We start from the raw sequence: 15,617 nt of genomic DNA on the forward strand, positions 1-15,617 counted from the left end.
TGTATTCAAGTGACAGCAGGAGCTGCTCACCTCTGGGCGTCAGCACAATCCGTTAACCCTGCCCAGAAACACCTGTTTACAGGCTGACAGTGATGGTTTGCTACATACCACATTTCAGTTTGCTGGTCACTGCTGTCTGTCAAGCTTTCCATCAGCGACTTCTGAAACTGCTGAGTGTGGCATCTTCCTTTTCAGTACAGCCCCTCCCTGCTGGACTCTCTTATCAAGTCTATCTCATCAATAGCTCTTCCACTTCCACAACTTCTGCCCCTGCTTATTCTCTTTCCAGCTACTTTTATACTTGAAAACAAAAGTGATAATAGTGGTAGATATATATATATAACATTACACAATTGTTATCTGTCCTAGAAAATAAAAGCATTCTATTTTATGCATGGTGAAGTATAGAAGAGTTCTAAAAACCTGGTCTAATATACAACACTAATATAATGGATGGGATTAAGAAAGCATGGACTAAAAATATAAGCATAAAAGATTCATTGTCATCACTTTAACAGCACATCTCATTGGGACTATTGGGTGAGGTAAACAGCAGAAGTCAGTAATAAACAAATGCGCAGTATTGCCAGCTCCAAAAAACACGTATATGTTAAAACCTCCAAAATCATCAAAAAGTATTAAAGTAATGAGACTTTAAGAAAATGCACTGGTCTTTGATCTGTCTCCTGAAATTTAAGTAGAGAACTGGTCACCCCTCAATGAACATCAAGTTACTGGGGCTTAAATATTCAGTTGTACAGGCAGAGTACTCCATGGCAAGCATTCAAACATCTCAAAATGAGCCCAATCTGTTCTTCCTCATCACCAGGACTGACTTTAAAATAATTTTACTAAAAAATTAATGTTCATACTTTCAATTTGCCTGCTGTTCAGCAAGCCTTAAGAATGCACCCAAGGTATTTTTTCCAGGGTTTTCTTCACAGCTATGACAACCACAGGGGTATGATAGCCCTGAAGCAGAGTTCTACAGTCACTTAGAGCTAAAGCATTCAGAAAAACAGCAATTATTACAAAGCCACTAAAGATGGTAACATTGCAAGTTTCCAAAATATACATGCAAACATGTAAGCTGAGTTTGACACTGGCTTGTTCAAGGCGTAGAAGAAGTAGAAGTGACACTTCTTAGATTGAACCTATGTCACAGTCTATCTCGTATGACACCGGCCATCAAATTTAACCTAGCTACGATTATAGAGAGTCCAATAATTTGTGTTGAGAGAAGCACATCTCTAACAACTTCATGGTATTGACTAGAATTCTTTAGGGGAAACAGAAATCTCTATTTATTTCCTTCAATAATTCGCTGTGATAGCATTACATCTTTTAACTAAAAGTTCTTGGTATGTCTGTGCTCAGGAATTCAAAGCTCTTCATACAAGCCAGTGCGCTAAAGCTGAAAGATATTTATTGGTATCAGTAACAAGCAATTCACTGTTCAATACTTTGAGAAGCTAAGCAGGCAGAACTCTCTAAGACTTTCAGACTAAGCAGTAGAGAAGATGACTTTATCAATTTTGGTGGGGTTTTTGAGCACCCTCTTCCACTTAGAGCTAACTTCCTCTCTTTATCCCACTTCCGTGGCCTTTAGACATTCACTGCCCCATTTCCCTGCACTTAGTTTTCTGCTCCATTCCACCTGTTTTTGCTTATATAGCTGCCTATCTTTGAATTTTTCCCTTTTCTGTCTCCCACTCCTCATACCTTGAATTTTCTTAGTGACACAAATAGAACAACTACTTGGTTTTCCTTTCTGTTGCTTTATATCACCCACATTCAGTTCATTCCTCAGCTTCACACTGTATGCCTAAAGTCCATCATAAGCCCTGAGAATAGGTTGTCTCCAGTCCCACAGCAAGGTAAAAAATACCAGGATCCATTACAATTAAGGACAAACTCAGTTTGCTTGAGAAAGCCACCAGAAAGTGGTGATCACTTTAACTAAAAGCTGCACGTAGCTAAATTCTACTGAAAAAAAAAAACAGAATAGTGGCCATTAAGGAAAGATAAATTTATAGTTATAGACAGATACTGGGAAACAGAAAATAGAAATCATTCAGGCAAAAAATATTCTAAAAATCACTAAATTTCTACTAAAGAGGTTGGTATACCTGAATGCAAAACCCAACAACACATGTGGCAGGCTAGGCTGCAGTGGTACTTCAGGAATGTTTCCTTTTTTTACTGTTTGCCAAAAGAAAAATGAAAGACCAGAAATTGCTTCTACAATACTGATTCACGACCAAACGAGATATGCCTTGTCAATCAGACATTTGAAATACATGCTAATTAGTGTACCAATATGAAATGTTTATTTTAATCTGAAATCGCTCAAATGAAGTCCATGGGGAAAAAATTTAAATTCATTAAAATCACAAGCTAAACCAATCTAAAGAATGAAAACTCCCTACAGAGTATAGGAAAAGAGCAAGTGACATGAAAAACTGCTGCGTCAAGTCTTGGCATATTTGAAAAAGCAAGATAATACACTTATGTAGGATTGTAACCACACTGCTATCTGCTGGGTAATAAATCTCCCACTGGATGTGAGTAGAGAGATATATGACAAAAGACAAGTCCAAGGTAGGTAGACTTGAGGTAGACTCAAGTAGGTAGTCTATAGTGCTGGAGATGCCATTGGGAACCCATTTTTCTTTGTTTTTTCATTTCTGTTTCTTTTTTTTTGATCAAGGTGTGTGGTCAGCTGTGGTTCTTCCACCACAATATAGTGACAAATCTGGTATACAGCTTTTTAATTAGATATTCCCAGACACCAGATTCCACTACTTTCCCACAAACTATTCCAGAGTCTAATTCAGACAGTGTTCCATTAAAGCTAGAAATTATAGAATCTATATTTTAGAATGAACATGAGAAAAATTATCTTCATAAGCACAGAAGTGGATAGATCCTGAAGTCAAACTATGTCAGGCCTCATAGCTGACCCAAATCAACATGCCTCCATCAAAATCCCAGGCCTTCAGGTGACTAGCCCATCCTAATTATCATACAATACAAAAGAGATGATTTAAAAGCAACAGATGACATAAGTTTAAGAAGAGTTTCTAGAATTTAAGTTTTATAGCATATAGCTATCTTGCACTTATTTCATTTGAAACTTTAAAATGTGAATAATTCAGCTTAACATAGGCACAGCATTTCTGTCTCCTATTTTTATAGGAAGAATAAGAGTATCCAATAAACCTGCTGTGAGGGAAATTGTAGAAAAAGAAGCAAAAACATACCAATCACACAGGAACAAGAAAGAAAAGTTGTGGGTTTTTTTAAGTTGGTCCATTAAGAGCTCTAATTTTGTCATTAATTAATTCCAGTCTAACAAATACTTGATGCACTTTCTGTTTGTTTGCTAATGATTCATTTTTCTCTATTTATTTAGGTGATGGCAAATAATGCTTCAATCCAGTCCTGCCACCCCTCTTACCAAACAGAAGCAGTCAGTAGCATCTGTCTTCCCCAGAAAGTGGAATTCCTTTAATATTTAGGAAGGGGACGAGCAGAACTTTGTGACTCCTGACCAGTATGTGGATCTATTTTGTGACCCGCTGGTTGGCACTTGGCTTTCAGATTATTATTTTCTTTTGCTTTCAGCTCAGATGAAATCTTTGCACAAGTGATGTGGGTTCAGTAACACAACAATCACGCCATAATGCAATGACAAAACATTTTTCTTTCCTTTTTAAGAACCTAGTGGAAAATTACATAACTAAACTAGATGATGAATATTTTTCAAACTTCAAATTGAAGGAAGATTAGGAAACTTTAGCTTCATAACGGCCCAAGCAAACTTAATTCTACCCATTGTGTACATGGTATGATATAATCTTTATCTATGTGATTTCATGCATCTTTTTTTTCCTCCCTGAAGAATGTCCTGTTTGGAGCACTGAATGGGTACACTTGGGATCAAACTAACGCTGCACATATTCTGGAATTTCCTAATTTCTAGGTGCTTGACTTTGCAAGCTCAATAACACTTTTTCATTTAGATGTCTTAAATATATAATTATTCAGATGGCTTAAATGTGCTTTTTGCTTACAAAGTCTTTTTTCTGTTTACATATCATACTCTAGCCTAAATAAATGCCAAGACAAAGGCCAAGCTGGCTGGTAGCCCAGAATGTAGTTGTTACCAAATTGACAGGGACCACCTTAAATGCATTGAATTGTCTAAATATTGTATTTGAGCTACAACTAAATTTTAAAAGGCGATCTTTACTGAAAGAAAAACGGAGCAACTTTAGAACAGCATAAACAAGTTGCTGGATGAAATAAGAACTGAACAGATTACGTCTGTCAAAGTATGGTCTGACTTACCACAGCTCTCCATTACTGTAAAACACCAAACACTTACAGACAGGAAGTATCCTTATGTTACCATCTAAATAACTAATGGGCTTAGTTTATGTTAACAACTAACTTAGAAACTTCTAAGAAAAAAACCCAACCAACCCAGAATATGGCTAAGAGTGTCTGAACCTTTTCCCCAAAAGTAACTAATTCTGATAATTCTTAAGCTGACTTTTCCTTTTTCCTTAGAGAATCTTACATAGAGTCTGATAAAATGTACAGTAAATGTGAACACAGTACTATTTAAAGATTGTCTGCGAAGGCAAATAAAAATGCTACTTTTTCCAATCTACTGAAGATCTGAAAGGTGCAAGGTTTGGTTTAAAGTTTTTTTCTACTTGCTTCCTTTTTGCTTTTAAAACTTTTGGAGTATCAAAGTCTTGTCTTGCTTTTATATGTAAGAGTGTTGGAGGACAAGAAAACTAGAATAGGAGTCCCCCTCAGTTCCCATCTGAAGCAGCAGGGTGATGAGTGACTGAGATTTTTTTCTCCTGGCTTTTCGCCAGAAGCTTGAATTAAATGTTTTAAGAACAGCCAAACAAAATGAGAGTTTTACAGAGTCTGATTAAAAATCCCTTTCCCCTCTCAAATGCCAGTTTCTTGTGACAGATGATGGCTAGAGATGATGGCTTCATCTCTGCTTTTCCAGCTACCCATAATCTTCTGGTAAAAATAGGATAGACAAGATCTGATACACGCAAAAAATTAAACAAAACATCTGACTTTAAAACCAAAGCAAGCCCTTCAGGCTTTCCTAATATGTCTTAAAAATAGGTAAAAGGCAACATAGTTTTGTCTCCTTTTTTGGTCACTCTTTAGATCTAATCAGGATTTCATTACGGCAAGATAGGCAAATCCCAGTGACAAGAACATGCTGTATGAAAAGCACAAGATGTGTCAGAATTTAAAATTTACTAATGCTGACATTCTGGCCTTACTAGATATTAATAAAATTACAAGAGTGCGGGGTGAAGGTATTATACCTGGTCATGGCTGGCTTCAATGGAGCTTCCGATACCTTGGAAAGTCATCTGCACAGGAGACAGTGTCAAACAGGTCATACACTCTTTGCCATTTTGTCTATCACTGTAGTGTACCTATAACAGAATAACATACGTAATCTGCTAAACACCAGGTTTGTACAAGGGAGTCATGCTAAAATACTGTCCCTTTTCAACAAGTTTGCAAGAAGAATTCCAAACATTTACATTGAATTCATCTTTACTATAAAATAAGGAGTGTGTAAAATATTCTAGGTAGTCACATGCTGAACTGGGGCCAAATTTTTTCATGTGTCTGTTGGATAGTTTTTAAAGTGCCATGTTCTTCAGTTTCTGAGACCATTGAGACTGAATTCAAGATGTATCTATACAATTATAACAATCTCGTTTCAAGTTATAGTTTCTAGCCTAGATGTCATTTTTAATAGCATTTTATAGCTTAGTTATAAAACACCCATGTAAATCATTATACCTCCAAAAACTTGACAATAATAGTTTAATTTTTTCAATTGTAATTCCATTTCTACTAAAAATCCACTAACTCTTTTGACATGGCTAATGTCGCGTATTTGAATTTGATTTTGTAACTAAATCAAAATGACAGATAAAATGGAGAAGAATTCACATTCTTCTTGAGATGTCTAGGCTACCCTTTTCTAAGAATAACTCATTCTCTACTTATGTCAAGATGTGCATGTTGAACCTGAGTCTTGCATGAAATACAGAGGAAGATACTGCTTCTACTTGAATTATTTTTCTTGTCCTCAGGTTCCCTCCAGATAGTGCTTAAATCCTCTAAAGAAAGGATGGATTTTAATATGTTGAGACAAAATGAAATTAAATGTTGCCAGTGTTTCATTATTAAGAACAGGTTGCCATTCATGCTGAACTGTTGAAATATTACAGTTCTCTGTGTAGCTCCTGACTTCTAGACAGGCAGATCAAGCACTTTGTTCTACAGGAGAGGTGGAATCTAGTTTATGGTGGTAATTTACATTGGCTATGTGACCCCTGTCAGAAATGGAAAGAGAGATCAGCTCTGCTGGAGACAGACCTTTTATGTTAGTATCTATTTACAGCTGTATAGCTCTCAAGCAAAAGTTAAATGATAAAGCCTCATCTTGACATTTAGGCTACAAAATTAAACTTTATTATTTCTGAAAACAACTAGGAACCATATTAGAGTTATTCCTGTGGAAATTATTTAGTGATGTATATGATACTTAATTGGACACTATGCGTATTAAATCCCCTGTGCCTAACTCTTCTTTGCCACAGGTGCAAACTGGGAATACTTCAGCTGAAGCAAAACCAGTACAAAACTGGCTAAGCTAGAGAAAAACCAAGCCGGTGCTGTATTTTCATTTGCTGTGGCTAAAAGCAAGACATAGAACACAAAATTCTTGTACTGTGTATAGAAATATTGAATTCACTCAGCCCTTCTTAAAGCTTTCTGGATTTTCTCTGTCTCTTCCCCTCAACCCCCACAATATGTGCCTACTAAATTGCTTGTGGCTCTCTGCCAGAAAAGCCATACTACTTACTTAGAAACCACAAGAGGCCCCTTCACATATACAATGGTTTAACTTTGATTAATCGAAAGAGGTGCGAAAGTATGAAATTTGGCTTGCAAATATAAACTGAAGCTCTTTAAATGTCAGGGACTACTGTTATGACAAGGACTTATCAAGCTTCCACAACTGTGGTATCTGGCTGCAAGCTAGGTATTCTGCTGAGTACGTGTTGTGGGAATGCGATGTGGAGAAATGAGGCAGAAAAGCTCAAGAGGATGATTCTGTACTGCAAATATGACATCGCAAACGGGGCAAAATCTGGTGACTGAGAAAATTACACGTCTTAGAGCACATATGGAGAAATGGAAAAAGGGCACTTTCTGAACTGCATGGCATGTTTGTAGGCTTATTTTTAATGAGAATAATGTGAATAAGTTTACACTTCACTAATGTGCACTGGAATAAAGCAAGGTTAACAAGCTGAAAGAACAGGAGATACCCACAGGAAAAGTTATTAGTATTACATGACACTATTATCTGCAAGAGCAGATTTGATCCACACCCACTTTAGAGCTCCATATTGAAACTGCAATAAATTCAGAATGTTGGTATCTTTCTAGGCTCAACTTTCCCGAAGGAATTTCATGATGCACTTTTGGCCTCATCTGAATGTATCAAAGCCATTAGTTTGTAATTTCTTAGACAACAGTCCTCTAGTTATCTCTTGCCCTGTTGAAGCTCTTCAGTTGAACTAAAATAAACACTTTTAATGATAATGATATGAATAGCGATATAAAAACCAAAAGACTGGACTTTGAATGGGGGACAGAATAAAACTTTGTCCTTTCATCAATCTCTCTAGTCTATAGATTTGTGCAGTCAACAGAAATATTCAGATTTTTTCTACATTTGGCATTCATTGTGCAATTTCTCAGTAATCCTGTTTTCATATTAATCAGGCCAGCTGCTGCATTCTCAAATTCTCTATTTTATTCCTTTCTTCTTCAAATCTATCTATGATCCAAAGTTTGGGTTCTTTTGTCAACAAAGAGTGCTGGGTATTTTCCTATTCAAGTAGAATGTCCAAAATAGGAACTCAGAAAGAAATGCTAGTAGTTGAATAGCTATCAAATAGTCTGAATAGCAGCAGATGTTTCTAGGTTTTTGGCCAGCAGTATGTTGCAAATATTTCAGTTTGTCCATACTATTATGATTAAGCATTGGAGGAACCTGAACATCTATAGAACTTGTTTAAGAATATCATTATCATCTAAGGCAGGGGAACATGAAGGCACGGCAAATACTTGATTTGGTATCTGTGATCAAGGAGTGGCAACTGAAGGCTAGCCCAGTGCTCCAAAAGCAATTACATGGCCATTATTGAGGTCCACGATGACAATAAAACTTTTCGAAGTTCCTCAGTGCCTTAAGAGTCAAGAGTGCTTAACTACAGCTCACCTCCGTGATAACTCTGTTAGGCAGGTAAGGACACGTTGTGGACAGACATTAAATGACTCACCCAAATTCACTTGGCACTGGCTGGAGTGAATGGCAGTGCTGGGACTATAACCCATCATTAAGGCCTCTGGCCTAATCACAATTGGTCATTTTCCCTTTCCATATATTACAGAGGTAAAAATAAAAGAGTTATGAAAAAGATTACTATCTATGTCCAGGACCTATTTTTCAGGCTTCAATTATTTGTAATTAAGGGGCACTCACAAATTAGCTCAGTGCATTTTAAGGATTAAACAGCAATGAAATTTCACTCATTAAAATTCAGAGTGTTTTATTTGGATAACATATAAGCAGAGATTTTATAGAACAGCATTAGGATTTGGTTAGAAAATAATGGCCAGCATACAGATATCTGTAGTAAGGGTTGTGCAAGTTTCTGAGTAAAATGCAGGACTCCAACCTCAGACTGTTGTGAGCGACTTACACTAATTCTCCTCCAAGGTATGTTTATACAAAGCAGTGCCACAACAACAAGATCCTGGCAATTACTCTAAATGAGCCTGCTCATTTATTGGAAAAAGCATACAGCACTGCTAGCTTTCCTCCTGGGTAACTACACACGTGGAGTACCTGAGATAAATAATGTATAACCAGCTCAGGAATCCCAAACACAGCACTACGTTGCTCTGTGTGGGCAGGGCACGAAACCTCTGTGTGTAAAACGCGAAGTGCATCCCAGGCATCAAAATAATGAAATAAATTCTAGAAGTAATTTTTTCCACAAGCACATGCCATGGATTTACTCATACATGTATGCTTTCATGTTCGATATTCTCAGGAGATGCAACTATATATCCTTTTCACAGATCGCTTTGGTCAGGAACAAGCTGCGTGGAATGAGTATGTGTGGAGGGGTGCTACTAACTGGCATATGTATATAGAAATGTATGTGAAGGTCTAAAACCATTTGACAACTATGTTGAAATTTGGCCCTTGTTTTTAATACTTTAAATTACTGAAGTGATGCAAATATTTTGATGGACATTTATAGCTTCACATAAAGGAAGATATAAGATGAATGTTTACAATGTTACAACTGAATGTGGAATGGCATAGCCAAAATTCCCAACCTTCTATGTTATTTTACAAAGGAAAAACTAAATTACACTGTATAAAAATGCGTAAGAAATTACAGTTAAGGTTACTTCTATCATAATGCTGCTCCAAAAGCAGGAAATTTCCCATTTTTTAATATTTATATAAAGATGTCTCTTGAATCTAGCTTTACTATAATACCTTACCCTATGTGCACGTGTTCTGATAGAAACTGTAAAAATACTGCAGGATTTGTCTTGCAATAAGCTACTTTAACACACTGGATCAATACGCAATTTCAGATAATGGCTATAGTTAATCTGCATAAATTATTCTGTAAATACAATGTCCTAACCTCAAGTACGGGGTAGTCTGCTGGGCTTCTGTGGGCACTTCTGAATTTGAACATCTCTCCTTTCGGATGAACAAGGGTTATGGTTTACTGATTCACAACTGAGGAAGGTGAGAGACCTGTTATATTACTACATAGTAGTTAAGTTTAACTATAATACACTAAACTACTGTTAGAAACAAGCTGACTGTGCATGAACAAGAGGCTGAGGGGAGCAAAATAAAGGCTACTATTTTCACACACTGCTGCTTAGATGTTCACAGTTTGACATACAACTTCTGTCTGGCCAAACACTTTCTTTCTTGAACATTTATTAACTTTAAAAAATAATATGAATTACCAAAAGAAAGAAGTCATCTGTGACATTAGAGTTCATGTTTCCAAACCAAAAACTATTCTGAGTCAAAGCATCAGCAGGAGTCTTAGAATGCTAGACAGAAATAAACTAGGTAATAAAATGCCATTATGTTCAGCAATGCACAAATCTTCTGGATTGACAAGCCTGGACTATTTTGTTAGAACAAAGGATGGTATTCCTTTAAATCTGCCCTTTAAAGGGAAAGCACCCAATTTAGTCCTGAATTTACAGAACTATTTCCATGATTTTACATAGGTTGCTCTGGATTTACAGTGACAAGCAAACCAGAATGGGCTCAAAGATCAGATGTTAAAATAGTAATTTTCACTTGGACAGGAGTCTCATGAAACATTTTTCTTCCTTTAGCTTCCCGGTGAAATGCTTGTCTTTTCCATATTGGTCTTTTATCTTCCTCTTTATGTTGCTCATCTACTGTTAGTCACGTCATCTACTAAAAAAAATGAAACAATCCTGTTTGTTTGAGCTCAAACTCCATTTCATGCATATTTATTGGTGAAGAAATACTCCTGGTGCGAAAATAAATTAAATATACTTGCTCATTTCAACCTTTTTCTCAAAGCCAATTTTAGGAGCTTTCACAGTATAGTATTCTAGTACTTAAAAGCATGAATTCTTGTATGATCCATAGAGCTTTCCTAACAAATAATAGATTAGTCTCTTCAGACATGGAGCAGCATGAAAGAGATTCTGAATATCGCTTTGCATTCTTACTACCTGCTTTACAATTTCATATATTTATTTTATTTGTGAGAGTAGAACAGAAGCACAGTAAAACCAAAGAAATAAAATTGGGGGAGAATCCCATTGTATGAACAGTCTTTTACAAAAAGTTGAAGCACAGATACAAAAAACAAGACCCAGATGAAAAAAAAATTGTCTCAGATGAAAAAATAAGACATACAATAAAACAATTTTCAAAAAATCAGAAAAAAAGGCATTGAATCAAACTGTTTCCTGCAATGCTGGAGTTCCTTGATGTAGTGCGATTACTAAATATAGTATTTTACTAATCTCAGCAGGGAGCTGGCTAACTGCATGCCTGTCAGATGTTTTTAATGGTCACCCCCTGTGGAACAAATCTTAGGAGCGCATGAAAAACACCCACATTTTAAAAAGCCCCCTTGCTAGATCATTAAGGAAAGATAAAGGCCTGTACATTCGGATGTGATATATAACACAATCATTGTGTCAAGAAAACATATGTTTGATTAGAGCGCCTCAGGTTCATCAATCGCTGTGTCTGCTTCACAGCAGTGGGCAAAGTTTCCACCGCAGCTACTGCACAGAAGGGTAAAGACACTCGGTAGCCTCAAGACTGACAGTTCAGCAGTAAATCTTGAGCTATTCCAACATGCTCCTCTCTTACAGAGTTTGAATAGCAGCTGTATCGTAGTCTTAAATCTTCATTAAAACACAGTCCTAGGGTTTAGACTAAGAATTAAGCCATTACTGTACCACAGGTAACAAGCAGCAGACTACAGGCATTGTCACAGGTCACTGCGGTAGCATTTTACATTTCTGACCATAGTAAGGCAGACACTTGACATCTATAAAAACGTGTGAAGTACAAATAAGAGTGAAAAAACTTACTTGATACAGCTCCCAAAGAGAATATATAAAATATCTGCTAAATGCAAAACAAGTTTATCATCCGAGCCACAGAAACTTGTACGTCCTTTTTTTCATGTCATTTAGACATCCTCTGAATTCAGAGCTCCTGTTTCAGTGATGCAGGAGATCTGGAAAGTTTGGTTGTACATTATGCTCTGCCAAGCAAGGGATACCCAGCTCCGTCCTACCTCTGGATGTGATGTTTGCTTCTAATTACAAGAAAATTAGCTAACAGCGCTGCCATTGCAGCAGCGTACAGGACAATCAGTACAGTAAGGTGTTTACTGTTTTACCTTCCATCTACTAAACCTTAACCCAGATATGTATTTATAAAGACAGTGTTCCTGTGGAGCACATGCAAAGCGAGCAACTATATTTTCAAAGGCTGGCACTCAAGGGTGCAAAGAGACCTGTTTGTCTGGTCGGGAAGCTGAAATCAGGACGTGGGACATGGCTTTCTATATAGTAGTAAACTAGAGAGTAGCTTAACTACAGTGATCTAAAACACTGAATACAATCTTCCCCCCAAAAAATGAGTAAGAAAAACATAATAAAAAAATTAATTATTCAGAAACTAAAACACTGCAAAGCACTACAAAATAATGTAAGTTATACCTGACATGGTTTTTGCACAAGCAACTTCTTTGCCTCTGATCCATTCACCCATAATTATTCAGGTAAATACTGTATTTTCATGGAGAGGCGTTGAAATTAATTTGCAGTCAAAGGAAATAGGAAAAATTGGCAACCTGGGGTCTCCTATTTTCATCACATGGCCTAAAAAAACGAGGAAGGTGAACGAGTTTGTTTATTCTGCTAATAAAGTACACAGAGGACGAGCACGGTATGGAGCATTCGTGAAGGAGCCTGTGTCTCAGGTATCATCCTGAACAACTGACTAAAGGGAGAGAGTAACTTGGTTAGTTTGGAGAGAGAAAATAGTTCAGGTTTAAAATAACTTTCTAGCAACAGCATGAATGGAAATATGTTTTCATGTACACTCTTTTTCATTATGAAGGTTGTCACTGAAGTGAAGAGTGAAACAAGCATTAAGTATTCTCTGTTTACAAACTGCATATGAAAGCCCCAAATGCAGCACTAATGAAGAGGGAATAGGATCAGCATGAAATGTGAGCACAAAACCAGCTGCCTGAGTTTGCTGAGAAGTCTGATGCTGGTACAGAGACTGGTTTTGTGCACTGACCTAGATATAGGGCAGTGTGTGGAAAGAACCACCCTTCTTTAATTAAAACAAGAAACAATTATCTCACTTCTGAAAATTAACCTGCTTCATTCTACTCCCAAGTATGAATGAGACTGAAGGAGACAACAGCTAACAAACCTCTGAAAGCCTCGGCTGCAGTCACAGAGAGGGGAATAAACTGTAACTCGTCTCTTTTCCCCTTCTTCAGCTTTTCTTGTTGCTTCTTTTTTTAAGGTTTTTTGCTTGAGAGCTGAGTTCCCGTATTATAATTAAAACTAAACCCAGTCTGCTATGAATTCACCACCACACATTCACTTTTTTGCCAGCTGAAACTTCCAGTCTTTCAAAGTTTTGCCTGTATTCCAAGCCAAGGTCCGTAGCTAAGTTATCAAGTCAAGTTAGAATTTAGTTAGAAAGATTTTGGCAGGGAATGCAGCCCGGTGCGTTCAGCGCTGGCTGCAGTATTTTGAGAGATCCTGATAGCTTTTAAACTTTCTCATATATAAACTCCCTAAATTCTAAAATTGGTTATGAAAATAAAATTCATATTTTTTCCATGGACCAAGTTATGCACAGGGATATGTGGGAGAATTTCAAATTGTTATTTGCAAGACACCGAGGAGAAAAGCTAAAATGTTACCAAGGTGACATCCACACCACACCCGGGGACCCACGCTACACCATTAGCCAGTTATTCTCCATTTACTTTCTTTCCTTTTAGAAACAGAAACAAAAAAGAAGCACCTGGCTGTTGTATCAGGAATAGTGTGGCCAGCAGGACCAGGGAAGTGTCGTCCCCCTGTACTGGGCACTGGTGAGGCCACACCTCGAATACTGTGTTCAGTTTTGGGCCCCTCACTACAAGAAAGACATTGAGGTGCTGGAGAAAGTCCAAAGAAGGGCAACGAAGCTGGTGAAGGGCCTAGAGCACAAGTCTTATGAGGAGCGGCTGAGGGAACTGGGATGGTTTAGTCTGGAGAAAAGGAGGCTGAGGGGAGACCTTATCGCTCTCTACAACTACCTGAAAGGAGGTTGTAGTGGGGGTGGGGGTCGGCCTCTTCTCCCAGGCAACTAGCAACAGGCCTAGAGGACACAGCTTCAAGCTGCTCCAGGGGAGGTTCAGGTTGGACATTCGGAAAAATGTCTTCACAGAAAGGGTTATTAGGCATTGGAATGGGCTGCCCAGGGAGCTGGTGGAGTCACCATCCCTGGAGGTGTTTAAGAAAAGACTGGTTGTGGCACTTAGTGCCATGGTCTAGTTGACACAGTGGTGTTAGGTCAAAGGTTGGACTCGATGATCCCAGAGGTCTCTTCCAACCTAGTTGATTCTGTGGTTCTGTTTCTGGAGGCAAGAAGAGCAAAACTTCAGCAGCACTTGAATATAGGGCCTTCTTCCTTGCACGAGGGAGAGAGGTAACAATGGCCAGAATAGAAGAAAGCTAGTTTAGACAGATTTCTGGCCAGAAGCCAGGTAGTTGGAGACCTCGTGTTAGAAAATTTACTGCCCCTTGTAGCTAGATTTGCATGTATTTTCCTAATTCTGCATACTTTTAAATTAATTCAGAAACATTCTTCTTGCAGCAAGTATTACCTCCTGCGGTATGCTCTGTGAATGACTATGCTAGGTTTTCAAACTTGCATACCTTTCCTTATGGAAACTGATACGAGAATGATTCTTATGGTTATTTTTCTGCAGAATGACTACCACTATTCTGACTTCCTTTGAGGTCAAAAATAGGATAATATGGACTAGATGGTCCACAGTCCACACAAACATTTCTGAAATAAATGGAAACTAATAAAACCATTTCTTGTAGATTCACCCTGGGTCACTGCCATCAACTATGGTACTGTCTACCTTCCCTCTGAAGTTAGTTGATTAAAAAAACCCTATAAACCAGAATGCAATGAAGTCCAGGTGCTTTGATTTTTACATGAAGCTCTCGCTCTCCCAAGAAATATTCTGCATCAGCTTGTTCTGTTTTATCTCTCCCTCAATTTCACAATCCCAACATGCTTTCTTACTTCTGGCTAGTCAGGTATAAATTAGGGTTTGGAGACCTTGAAGCCCTTACCTACATAACATAGCCATTCAATGTCAAGTTGATTTTCAGTGTAGCAGGATGCCTGCAAGTTTCTGAGAGACAGGTAAGGACTCTCAGTTAACAGGTAGCCTGGTGGTATGCAAATCAGAGATGCTGCTAAAATTATCAATAAAATCCTGACTGACCTGCTGCCTTTCCTTGAAGGAAACTTCTTTCTCTGTTAATACAACAAAAATAGTAGTTGTCTTGAATAAATGGGGAAGTTTTGTAGCAAATAACCTGATAAAAGGGTGTAAGTTTTCTTCAGAGCACAACTGTGAGCTCACATGGATAAAAGGAGCTCTTCTATTTCTTGACTTCTGCCCAGCGGCACACAACTGTAAAGGTGCCAGTGAAGTGTAAAAAGCTGTACTGGTTTTGACTGGGCTGAAGATAATTTTTTTCACAGCTTGTATTGTCCTATGTTTTGTCTTTGTGACCAAAACAGTGTGGATTACACACTAATGTTTTAGCTGTTGCTGAGCAGTGCTTACACAGAGTCAAGGCCTTTTCTGCTTCTCACACCACCCCAC

At 37.7% G+C, this 15,617-nt stretch overlaps 1 protein-coding gene across 5 annotated transcripts in view; it reads right to left on the reverse strand.

The window, feature by feature from the left end:
* STAU2 (staufen double-stranded RNA binding protein 2) overlaps nt 1-15,617 on the reverse strand; it is a 191,174-nt gene that overhangs the window by 62,896 nt on the left and 112,661 nt on the right. For 4 of the 5 annotated variants that reach the window (XM_068395676.1, XM_068395678.1, XM_068395680.1 and 1 more), the window contains one exon: nt 5,370-5,483. The exons of the other annotated variant lie outside the window; for it this stretch is intronic. In XM_068395676.1, the coding sequence (XP_068251777.1) occupies nt 5,370-5,483 (114 nt within the window). The remainder of the gene's footprint in view (nt 1-5,369; nt 5,484-15,617) is intronic. 5 annotated transcript variants of the gene reach the window in all.

The sequence above is a fragment of the Nyctibius grandis genome, chromosome 3 (assembly GCF_013368605.1).
Source record: "Nyctibius grandis isolate bNycGra1 chromosome 3, bNycGra1.pri, whole genome shotgun sequence".
Classification (NCBI taxonomy): Eukaryota; Metazoa; Chordata; class Aves; order Nyctibiiformes; family Nyctibiidae; genus Nyctibius; species Nyctibius grandis.